The sequence below is a fragment of the Uloborus diversus genome, chromosome 3, assembly GCF_026930045.1.
Source record: "Uloborus diversus isolate 005 chromosome 3, Udiv.v.3.1, whole genome shotgun sequence".
In the NCBI taxonomy this organism is placed as follows: Eukaryota; Metazoa; Arthropoda; class Arachnida; order Araneae; family Uloboridae; genus Uloborus; species Uloborus diversus.
In genome coordinates, this window is record NC_072733.1 from 70,008,253 (window position 1) to 70,019,971 (window position 11,719).

The 11,719-nt window shown below is 40.7% G+C and overlaps 2 protein-coding genes across 2 annotated transcripts; both read left to right on the forward strand.

Annotated features, from left to right (window-relative positions):
• Positions 1–2,349: 2,349 nt before the first annotated feature.
• On the forward strand, positions 2,350–7,235 carry LOC129218784 (uncharacterized). Its single transcript, XM_054853108.1, has 4 exons — positions 2,350–3,466; positions 5,532–6,304; positions 6,390–6,695; positions 6,797–7,235. Exons 1-4 carry the CDS (start codon positions 2,350–2,352, stop codon positions 7,148–7,150), a joined length of 2,550 nt encoding a protein of 849 aa, XP_054709083.1. The 3' UTR covers positions 7,151–7,235.
• Positions 7,236–7,874: 639 nt separating this feature from the next.
• On the forward strand, positions 7,875–10,235 carry LOC129218487 (uncharacterized). Its single transcript, XM_054852771.1, has 7 exons — positions 7,875–8,117; positions 8,219–8,545; positions 8,639–8,935; positions 9,024–9,268; positions 9,353–9,440; positions 9,527–9,818; positions 9,921–10,235. The coding sequence occupies exons 1-7, from the start codon at positions 7,884–7,886 to the stop codon at positions 10,208–10,210; spliced, it is 1,773 nt and encodes a 590-aa protein (XP_054708746.1). The 5' UTR covers positions 7,875–7,883; the 3' UTR covers positions 10,211–10,235.
• Positions 10,236–11,719: the final 1,484 nt, after the last annotated feature.

Here is an 11,719-nt window from a genome sequence, read left to right on the forward strand (position 1 = left end):
AACTCAATTTCCATTAGTTTTGAGCATTTTCCACTCAAAATGATTACTTTCCATGGCAAATCCTCAGGATAAGCAATTTTTTCTCCTGGAAAAATCCAAACAAACGCACTCCAAGCCTGGGGCTCCTTTAGACGCTGGGGACCCCATTGGGAGCAGCATACCCCGCGCCTAAAATCCATGACTAATTGTCGATTCCATGAGTTTCGAGCCTTTTCCACTCAAAATTATGACTTTCCATTGCAAATCCTCTAAACGAACAATTTTTTCTCCTGGAAAAATCCAAACAAAGGCACCTGAAGCCTGTGGCCCTCTTAGATGTGGCCCTATTGGGAGCAATCCTATTAGGGGGCCCTATTGGGAGCAATCAGCTCGCGCCAAAAATCCATCACTAACTGTCAATTTCCATTAGTTTTGAGTATTTTCCACTCAAAATGATTACTTTCCATGGGCAAATCCTCAAAATAAACATTTTTTTTCTCCTGGGAAAAATCCAAACAAACGCACTCCAAGCCTGGGGCTTCCTTTAGACGCTGGGGGTCCCATTGGGAGCAGCAAACCCGCGCCTAAAATCCATGACTAATTGTAGATTCCATGAGTTTCGAGCATTTTCCGCTCAAAATTATGACGTTACCCATTGCAATTCCTCTAAACGAACAATTTTTTCCCCTGGAAAGATCCAAACAAAAGCACCTGAAGCCTGGGGCCCCCTTAGACGCGGCCCTATGGGGAGCAATCAGTCAGCGCTTAAAATCCATTACTGTCAATTTCCATGAATTTTGATCATTTTTCACTCAAAATTATGACTTTCCATGGCAAATCCTAAAGCAAAATATTTTCGTTTTGAGTATGTAACACTTCGCGGCCCCGGAGGCCCCCTGCTTTGCTGGAGGCCCCAGCTATCGCCTCATGCGCCTATGCGGTGATCCGCCACTGAACACTAGGGGGCATTTTCATTTTTTACAACACTAGGGACCAGGCCGGGTCCCTAGCAGTGGCCGCGACTTCGTCCCCTCGGTGGAGGAAAAAAACGGTGGTTACGCGTTCCTTACACGACCCCCCATCTCCTCCTCGAGAGAGAGGAGAAAAAGGTCCGTTTCTTGCTAGAGGACGACCCCCCGTTCGGAGGGGGGCGGGTTCCTGCGTGACTCAGAGGTGATGCTCTGCTCGAAACATGGAAATAAATAAAAAAAACGGTGGTTACGAAGAATTTTTGTCGTTCGCCTGGGGGGAAAAATATAGATATGTATGCGAGAGAAATGGGGGGGCCCAAAAATTATTATTATTATTATTATTTTCCTTGGGGGTTTTATCATCCGCTTAAGCATTTTCTTCAAAAGAGAGGAGTACCCGTGTGACTCATTTTTCAGAGGTGCTCGAAACATGGAAATAAAAAAAACGGTGGCTACGATGAATTTTTGTATGGGGAAAAAAAAAAAACAAATACGAGAAAATGGGGTTCACTACCGAAAAGTATTTCTTCCGGTCAGGCATTTTTTTTTCCCTTCAAACGAAGAGGTTATCACACGATTTTAAAAAAAATTAGTCACAATGATAAGATTAAAAAATAAAACAAATCATGTTTCCTATGCTCCTCCCCCTTCCTGTTTTCTTAATGCTTTTGAGAAAATTAATCCAGATATCCGGTGTATTATCTATTTAAGCCTTTATCAGTCGATTGCCGCTTTGTCCGAAATTCGCGTTCCGTCACGATCGGACAAGTCCCCGCGATGACTCACGTTAGTTTAAATTTGAAAAATCATAGCAGTGCGAAATTTTTTTTCTCTCGATGCGCGTCTCTTTTTCGATTAATATTAGCGGGGAGTCTTAATCAATGTATGCTAATTATTTTTAATTAAAATTGTCCGCTGGATCGGAGATCGCCCATTGGCCGACGATTGGCAAGCCTCCATTGGTGGAACAACCAAGCCGGGTGAGGTGTACAAATAGAGCACCTTGACTGAGTTTCCTGCAAACGGCGTAGAGGCCCTTTTCAGGGCCGGCGGGGTTTCTCCCGTCATCGAAACCGTCCCCCGGGCCAGCGCTCCCGCTTCCCCCGCAACTAACTCTCCAACGATTTCCTCTCGGAATGATCAACCTGGACGACGGATAGACGACCTAAAGCCCGAATTTGTTAAAATTCTGCAAAAGTATAAATACAAGCATCAAGAGGTCCACGACAAGATCGAAGGATGCACCGATAAACCCACGCTGGAAGGAACACTCAAATATCTCTCACAACTGCTCAAAGATCTCAATGACCTGCACCTGACCAAACCCTCCATCGGTGAATTCACCATCTGCAGTGACTTGAATCGGTTCATCAATACGACGGAACAAATGCTCCTCAAGATGCATCCCCAGACAAACCCCACAGCTCCTGACACGGACAACGAACTTGACTCATTCTTCCGGAGCCCCTTCAAGAAGGCTAAAAGATCCTCTCCCCATGAGATGAGACCCAGCGACAATGACGACCCAACAATCCTACTTAGCAACCGATTCCAGCCTCTTGCCACCAAGGATGATGAGCCACCCCAGACACAGACGCTGACAACTCATACTACGGATGACGCTCCTAACAAGCCCAACACTCCAAAGACAAGGCCCCCCCCAATCACGGTCGCAAATGTCACGAAGCCTGTTCAACTCCTGGACACCCTCGCCAAGATGTGTGCCGGCCCAGTACAAGGGAAAATCACCGGAGATGATCTCCAAATCTACCCGTCTCTCATGGACGATTACGATCTCATCGAAGGATATCTGCACGATAAGCAACTACAATATCACAGCCGCACCCTCCCTTCCAAGAGGCCCCTCAAGGTAGTAATCCGTGGTCTCCCGCTAACCCACCCTACTGACGAGCTCATGAATGACTTGAAAGGTCTCGGATTTGACGTGACAAAGGTACTCCAAATGCAAGTCGGACCAGAGAAAAAGCCCCTACCTCTCTTCATAGCGGTAATTAACAAGAGGGACAATACTGATGACGTCCTCGGAGTTAGCCACATTGGCTATCTCCGCATTTCCGTCGAGCGTCTCCGGCCAAAGACTGCACCCATACAGTGCTACAAATGCCAAAGATATGGACACACCGCATCCAAATGCTACAGGACCCCTCGCTGCCTGAAGTGCGCCAAGGAGCACCGTTCATTTGAATGCACCAAGGACCCCTCCACGCCAGCTTGCTGCGCCCTATGCGGGGGCGCCCATCCTGCCAACGCTCCAGTGTGCCCGGAGAAGCCGAAGCCAAGAATGCCCAGGACCCCGAAGACCTTTCCTGCCCAGGACGGTAATGCTTGGACCCGTAGGACCCGCAGTACAGCTGCCACGGATTTCCTCCCAAGACCAGTTGCTCTGCAACAGTTATCCAATCCAGGACAAGACATGGGGCAACTCATGTCGCTGATGACGCAAGTTCTCCATCAACTTCAGGCCCAGCAGCAACAAATCAACGCCCTTATAAGCGGTCTCGCAGCCCTAGCGAGGCCATAAGCTTATCTCCCCCCCCCTTTTTAGAATTGGTTTTTCCCAGGCATCCTAAATGCCTGGAGGCCCAGTCAAAATTATTCATTCCCTTCCCCTCTCATTCGTCTAAAATCTGAATCCGGGTAAAAACACTTTTGTGTTATAGGCCCGATCAAAATGTTGACTCCCCTCCTGCACATTCCATCTTCAGAGCTGGTTGACAGAATCGGAACGATTTTGTAGGAGTGTAAAAATGTCTCCAATGAAACGCAAAGCAAATGTAAATACACATTTTTTTTTTCATCTGATACTACAAACTTAATAAAATATTACAGTCAAAATACTGATGAATGTTTTGATTTTCAGGCTCTTTTTGAAGACATTGATGAAGACATTCCATTTATTGATCAAGAGGACGAAGTTAGTTTTTATTTTCATGAAATTAAATTTTTAGGAATTCAAAAAAAAAAAAAAAAATCCCTTCCTATTTACAGCTAGAACACTGATGGTTATTTTGTTTTCCTCTATGTCGCCAAGTTAAAATGTTGTATCAAATGTAATTATTTTGTTTTCAGATTGTGGGTGAATCCACGCAAAACTTTATTGAAGACGAAAATGAAGTAAGCTTCATTGTTCCTCTATCAATTGGAAAACTAATAAAATTAAAGCAGAGAACACACATATAACATAATACATTTCATAATATGAAACTAAAATGACATACAGAAATATACACTTTAAAAAACGGTATTGAATCTACTGTATATCCACGAAATGACACATAGTCAGTTGCTAAGATCGCCAAAAAAAAAAAAAATCAGGAATTCTCAACACATTCAAAAATAATACTAGTGAACGTATTTACGAAATGACACAAAAGTCAGTTTCTTAGATCGCCAAAAATTCAGAAAATTATAATTCAAAAATAATCTAGTTAACGGTGGTATCTACTCGAGAGAGAGGGGAAAAAAATAAATAAAAACGGTGGGTACCGGGTGATAACGCTTTCCTTTCCAGTATACGACCCCAGTCTCCTTGAGAGAGGAAAAAAACGGTGGGTACCTGACTGCTTCTATTTGTCGTGGTGATGCTCTGCTCGAAAACATGGAAATAAAAAAAAAAAAAAACGGTGGTTATATTAAAACAATACATACATGAATTGGCTTTGCTTTTCCCTTCAAAGTGGCCAAAACAATAGACAAAACAGCAACAATCATACTTAAAGAAAATAGCCAAAAGTGTTTAAAACTAAATACATGAATATATTTCTTTTAATAATCTCCTTCAATAAGAACTTAGGCTTGTCATACATTAGTGATTATTATTACTCATGATATACATAGATGTTCTTATAACGGAATGTTTTTACCCCTTCAGATAATAGGAGAAGCGACCCAGGAATTTATGGAAGATGATGAGAACAGTGTAAGTTTTTTTTTTTTTTTTTTTCAATCTTTATCTGTATACGGATTTTAGCTGTTAATGTATTACTTTATTTACGATTTCTTTTATCCTGTACTTCCAGATTATAGGAGAAGCGACCCAGGAATTTCTGGAAGTTGACGACAGTGTAAGTTTTCTTAAAACTTTATCTGTACACCGATTTTCAGTTGTTTATGTATTACTTTATTTACGGTTTTCTTTTATCCTGTACTTCCAGATATTCGGAGAGGACACACAAGCACTTTTTGAAGAGAGCGACAATGTAAGAAGTTCATTTTAAATAGTAATAATAATAAAAAAAAAAAAAAAACTTATAAACTACGTCTGAATTGGTTGTTTATACGTCACGTATGTAAAAAATGCTTTATGATTCTCCCTTTTCTTTTATCTAGTTAATAGGGGATCTGACGCAGAATTTTTGGGAGGATGACGATGAAGTAAGTTGTTTTCTTGCTTGGTAACTGCCTTCTTCTTTTACACTGTGATCTATACGTATTTATCTATCGTTTTCCCGCTTAGATTATTGGAGAGCCAACTCAGTCCTTTTTTGAGGCATCCCCAATATTTCAGGGAATGTCGAGCCCTCAAGTAGGATCCGGAAATGAAGTAAGTATTCATTTCAGTGTCTCGATTTATTGAATTTATCTCCTTCGTGTTTCTAAAACCGTGCATTGTTTTTGTCTCATTTCAGTTGGAAAACGCCATCATAATTACAGAAAAATCCCGCAGGCATAACATTAAATATCAGGGACAACAGATAATTTTTGAAGCCAGAGTGGATCCGGATCGCCTGCCGTCCACAGCAAATGGAGTCCCGTTGATAACGATTCTAGGAGTTGTCCGGGAGCTGTTTGAGATGCTGATTGCGAGGACCACCTCTGATTTGGCTCCAGTCGATCTCATCCGATTTTGCATTCAATCGGATGATTTAGACGTCCCAATCTCCACAACACTGATGCGAGTATCCGATCTCACCGTGGAAAAGATGCTGGCAGCAGTGTTAAAGGTGCTTCAATCCAAGAAGCATATAAAATTAGATACAACGTTCAGCGTGGACGTTGTAACTATCAGGAGACCTGTTGGAGCTGGGAGAAGAAGATTCGTCAACCCAGACGTGGATAAACTTCTGAAGACGTCGATTCTTGCCATCCCCAGCGACGACCTGGGACTATGCTGTGCCAAAGCAATCGTCTTTGCCCTAGCCCATTTGCACGCGGATGTCACGGCGATCAATGCCCTGAAGAGAAAGGATCGACCGGCATTGACGACACGAGCAATGGACTTGCACAAGGCAGCTGGTGTACCCCTGGGCCAGTGTACATACCGGGAGATTGCCATTTTTGAGCAACATTTGAATGTGCAAATTGTGGTATTTTCCTCAGAAAATTTAAATAAGGTAAATAGTTCTCACATTGTATGCTTTTTTTTTTCCCCTTACATGTAATAAGTTTCATATACTAAATACTGCTGTTATCTTTCAGGTATCTTACAAAGGGCAAAATCGACCGGAGCGGATTAACCTTTATCTTCACCAAGGCCATTATGATGTAATCAAGGGGCTGAAGGGGTTTTATAGCTCAAACTTCTATTGCGAGCACTGCGAGAAGCCGTTTAATAACCGGGAAAATCACCGATGTCCAGAGGCGTGCTACATATGCTTACGCAGGGAATGTTTGCCTGGGGAAAATATACGGTGCACCGACTGCGGTAGACTTTGCAGATCGACTGATTGCTTTGACACACACAAAGCTTGCTCTTCAAAACAGCAGAAATCTTTGTGTGATAAAGTAAGATTTTTTTTTTCCACCTTAATCCCCATTTTTTTTTTTTTTCTTTTAACTACATTACACAGTTTTCACTCATTTTCAATTTTAATCTCTTTGCTTAGGTATATCAATGCGATCGCTGTTGCAAAGTAATACAGCGTCAGAAATGCCCCAGAGAACTTCACCGTTGCGGAACTACGATGTGTCCGTCTTGTGAGGTATATGTAGTTGCTTCGGAGCATCGATGCTTCTTGAAGAAAGTGGCACCTAAAACCCCAAACGAAAAATTAATATTTTTCGACTTTGAGACAGATCAAGCCAGTGGAGAACACAAAGTGAACTTCGCCTTGGCACAGTATCAGGACAAGACGGAGAAAGTGTTTAAAGGCTACTCTGCTTGTCACGACTTTTGCTCCTGGCTATTTTCCCCAGAGCATAAAGGATATACGGCGATAGCGCATAACATGAAAGGGTAGGTCTTTTTCTTTCAAAAAATTTTTTTTGAACAATAGTATGTGCTTTTTTTTTGTTTGCTTATAAAAATCTGTTATTTTTATTAGGTTCGACGGTCAGTTCATCATGGCTTGGCTCCTTGAGCAAGGAAACGTGCCAGAAGTCATTCCAAATGGCTCTATGGTTATGTCGATCAAGCTACCAAGCATGAAAATAAGAGTAATCGACTCATTAAATTTCTTTCCGATGGCCTTATCGAAGCTTCCAGGATGCTTTGGGTTGAAGGAACTGAAGAAAGGATACTTTCCTCACTACTTCAACACACAAAGCAACCAAGACTACGAAGGAACACTTCCGGAAATGAAATATTATGGTCCAGACTCTATGAGTCCATCAGCTCGGAGCGATTTCATAAAGTGGTATGAAGAGCATAAAAATGACTCGTTTATCTTCCAAGAAGAAATGCTCGCATATTGCAGGTACCTATTTTTCATCGACAACGTATTTATTGAACGACATAGATTTATTAGTGTGACTTATTTTTCATTTTTTTTTACTTTAGATCTGATGTAGATATTCTACGGCAGTGCTGCATTGAATTTCGCTCACAGTTTATGGCAATCTCAAAAGTTGACCCTTTCATGTAAGTGTTATATATTTAAAAAAAAAACATCATACAGGTTTTATTTTATTAGAACATTTTTATACATTTATTATCATTTTTTTAAAAGGTATGTGACAATTGCCTCTGCCTGTATGGCTGTGTTCAGAAGTTTGCACATCCGCCCCGATACTCTTGCCATGGTACCCGTGTCTGGATACGTCAACAACACCAAATACTCGGCCGATTCCATCCGATGGCTTGACTTCGTTGCCTCCACTGAAGGTGTTACCATCGAACATGCATTGAGTGGCACCGGAGAGAAGAAAATAGCTGGGTTGTCCGTTGACGGGTTTTGTCAAGAAACAAATACCGTCTACCAATTTCAAGTAAGTTTTTTTTTTTTTTTTTTGATGAAGAGACCATAATCTAGTTTTTTTTTGTTTAAATATTATGCTAAAGAAAATGTTTGTGCTTTTTATTTCTTTAGGGTTGTTTCTACCACGGTTGCCCGACGTGTTTCGATGGAGACTCCGTGCACCCCCTTAAGGGTGTCACGATGTCAACTCTCCGTGAGGAATCTGACAAAAAGACGAATAGACTTCGTATGAAGGGGTTCAGAGTAGTCGAAATTTGGGAGCATGATTTTAGGAAGCAAAAGAAGGAAGACCCTCGCCTTCAAGACTTTTTGAAAACACATACCGCTCAGGACCGGTTGCACCCAAGAGACGCCTTCTTTGGAGGAAGAACGAATGCTCTGAATCTCTTCTATGAGGGTACTGCGAAGTATATCGACTTTACGTCACTGTACCCATGGGTAAGATTCTCTTTGAGTTTTATTTACTTTATTTTTATTTAGTAAAGCCCCCAAAATGATTTCTCATTTCCCTCTCTCTCTCTTTTTTCAAAGGTCAACAAGTACTGTCCTTATCCTGTCGGGCACCCTACGATAATTACGGAGGGATTCGACGACATCGATCAATATTTTGGAATCGTGAAGTGCCGAGTAGTACCTCCTCGTGGGCTGTATTTGCCGGTGCTACCTTGCCGAATCCAAGACAAATTGATGTTCCCTCTTTGTCGTACGTGTGCCGAGAATACGCAGCAGGACCCGTGTGCACATTGTGATGATGACAGGGCATTAACTGGTACATGGGTAAGCGAAGAGTTAAAGCTCGCAAAGAAAAAGGGGTACCAAATAACCGATGTAAGTAAATACTTTCAATACATATTTTTTTTTGGAACATTTTTAAAAATGCATATTATATATAACGTGATTTTTTTTTAACCTCTAGATGTACGAAGTTTACCATTTCCCCATTTCATCCAATGTGCTGTTTCGCGATTACATCGACCTGTTCCTCAAAATAAAACAGGAGAGTAGCGGCTGGCCTCGTGAATGCAGCACAGAAGATGAAAAGAGGGAGTACATACTCCGTTACGAAGCCAAAGAAGGCATATTGCTGGACAGCAACGCCATTTCAAAAAACCCAGGAAGAAGACAAGTTGCCAAACTGGCTCTTAACAGTTTTTGGGGACGGTAAGATTCATTTTCTTCTCTCTCTACCCTTCTATTGAAAACCTAATAATTTTTTTTTCTCTGAAACTGAATTTCTATTTACAGATTTGGCATGAACACAAACAAAACCAGTTTGGTGTTTGTTAATAGCATCCCTACCTTCAACAAATATATGGCCGATTCAACAAAAATTGTAAGTTTTTACCCAAAAGAGATAGAGAAGCTTTGATTGAGTTTGCAAATAAAGTTTTAATTGTTTATTTTATTGTGTATTTTCAGATCAAAGATGTTTTTTTCCCATCTGACGAGCTGGCCGCCCTACAGTTTGTTTCTGCAGCCGAGTTTGTGAAGCAGGACACCAGCACCAACATTTTTGTAGCTGCTTTCACAACTGCATGGGCGCGGTTGAAGCTGTATGAGGAGATGGACAAATTAGGGACTCACGTACTCTACCATGATACAGACAGCATCATTTATTCCAGTGATGGAACTAACGACCCTCCTCTCGGAAACTTTCTTGGGGATTTCACGGACGAATTGGACGGTGGCACCATCTCTGTTTTTGTGTCTGGTGCGTATTTTTTTTCTGGAAAATTATTCCTAATTATTTCTTTTTTTTTCTTGGTGATTTGCTGATTTATTTATTTATTTATTTTTTTTTATTGAATTCCAGGTGGCCCGAAAAACTATGCCTACACTACAAGTGACGGGGAAACTTGCTGCAAGGTACGTGGGTTTACCCTAAACCACAGGAACGTCCAGCTCCTCAACTTCGATTCCATCAAGCAGCTCGTGCTAAGCTTGGACGAACCCTCCTCCATCAATATCCATAACCCGGCAAAAATTTGCAGGGAGCCAAAAAGGAGAAAAATTATGAATAAAGTTGAAAATAAAATGTATCAAATAATCTACAACAAAAGAGTCATACAACCGGACTATTCGACCTTGCCCTATGGGTACTAGACTTTTTCTCATACCATCACCTTTTTCTCTATGCTCAAAATATGTTCGAAAAAAAAATATATATGTATGCAAATCACATACTGTATGTAAATAGTTGTACTTGATGAGTATAAATTGTATTTTTTCTTTACGAGTTTTGCAAAAAGTGTATAATGTGTGCCAAAAAAAAAAAAAATGCATTTATTGTCTGAAAAAAAAAACAAGCTACATGTTTGTATTAATATTTTTGTTTTTAATTAAAAAAAATCTTGTTTTCCAAAAATCTTGTCTTTTCTTGGAATGTAAAACCCATTTAATACTTTTGTAAAGGATAAAAAGGTGTTGAATAAACAAAAATAAATAAATCAGAAGCATGAAAACACAGGAATAAAATACGCATTTATATTTTTCACAAAGTAGTTAGTTTATTGAATCAATATTTAACCCAGGAGGGTTTCTTTGCATACATACGTTTAGCATTTCTGTTTTTAGATTTAACAAATTTATTTGGAAACATTTTCTTATTTACAATGTAGCTAGTGGGTAAGTTCATTTCTTTAACAGCCAAACTAAAGTCCTTTGATCCCGGTGCACTTTGCTTCCTATTGCGCAGTAGATCAGTGACTAATCTAACAATGTTTGTTCGAGGAAAACGTTCTCCTTTGTATACCATTTCCCCTTCAGGTGTCCAAGACAATATGGTTTGTTCGTTTTTAAAAAATTCAAAATATTTTTAGCCGTGTCCGTGTACTTAGCCGGAGCAGCAGTTAAAATCTTTTTTGCCACGATGTCTTCAACTTCTGTTTCTTTTGTCGGTTCAGTGGGTTCATTTTGTACAGTATCTTCTACCTTTTCTTGCTCGCGTGGTTGTGGTGGTAATGGTGGGTGTTGGATTTTAACGAATTTTTGGAGAACTTGTAAATAACTGTTCACCTTGTCGTTTTCTGATAAATCTTTTCTGCGTAGAATTTCGTTCATTTGAGCATCTAAATTAGATACATGATCAAATATTTCAGCTCGATCTTCTGGAACCAGTACCATTTTCCTGCCGTACTCCATTGATTAGGGAGCTTATGACTGAGATGGCTGCGGGAATGAAAAAGCTTAAAAAACCGTCTCCGCGTTGTGAAAGCAGTTGTCGCTTTTTGTACAGAGGTACTTTTCTGTTAGAAAGTTTTCGGAGACTTCTTTTATAGGGAGCAAGTCTAGATTTTTGATTTTTACTTAGGGGTACATTCCCTCGCAATACATTCAAAGCGCACTCGCATAAAGATTTGATGACACTGTTTGGGCTCTTTCTTAAAATAGAACTTTTCGCTTTACTTTTCAGAATCAATTTCAAAAGTTCGAGCTGTTTTCGTGAACAGGCAGACATACCGAACCGGTCACAAGTTATACAGATTCTAAAAATCTCAAGAAGACTCTCGCTTTATATACAGCACAGTGTTCCAAGTCTTGTCTGTGCATGAACGGGCACGTCACTTCATATTTTGGCAGATCAGTGACCTTGGGGCAGTCTAACTCATCCAA

Excerpts from the sequence above, each read along its gene's own strand:
- LOC129218784 (XM_054853108.1), top strand. The coding sequence starts at position 2,350 with ATGCATCCCCAGACAAACCCCACAGCTCCTGACACGGACAACGAACTT. Across the intron at positions 3,467-5,531 it reads AATCAACGCCCTTATAAGCG|TGTCTCGATTTATTGAATTT; the intron begins GTCTCGCAGCCC and ends TATTCATTTCAG. Across the intron at positions 6,696-6,796 it reads AGAAATCTTTGTGTGATAAA|GTATATCAATGCGATCGCTG; the intron begins GTAAGATTTTTT and ends CTCTTTGCTTAG.
- LOC129218487 (XM_054852771.1), top strand. The coding sequence starts at position 7,884 with ATGGCTGTGTTCAGAAGTTTGCACATCCGCCCCGATACTCTTGCCATG. Across the intron at positions 8,936-9,023 it reads AGGGGTACCAAATAACCGAT|ATGTACGAAGTTTACCATTT; the intron begins GTAAGTAAATAC and ends TTTAACCTCTAG. Across the intron at positions 9,441-9,526 it reads TGGCCGATTCAACAAAAATT|ATCAAAGATGTTTTTTTCCC; the intron begins GTAAGTTTTTAC and ends GTGTATTTTCAG.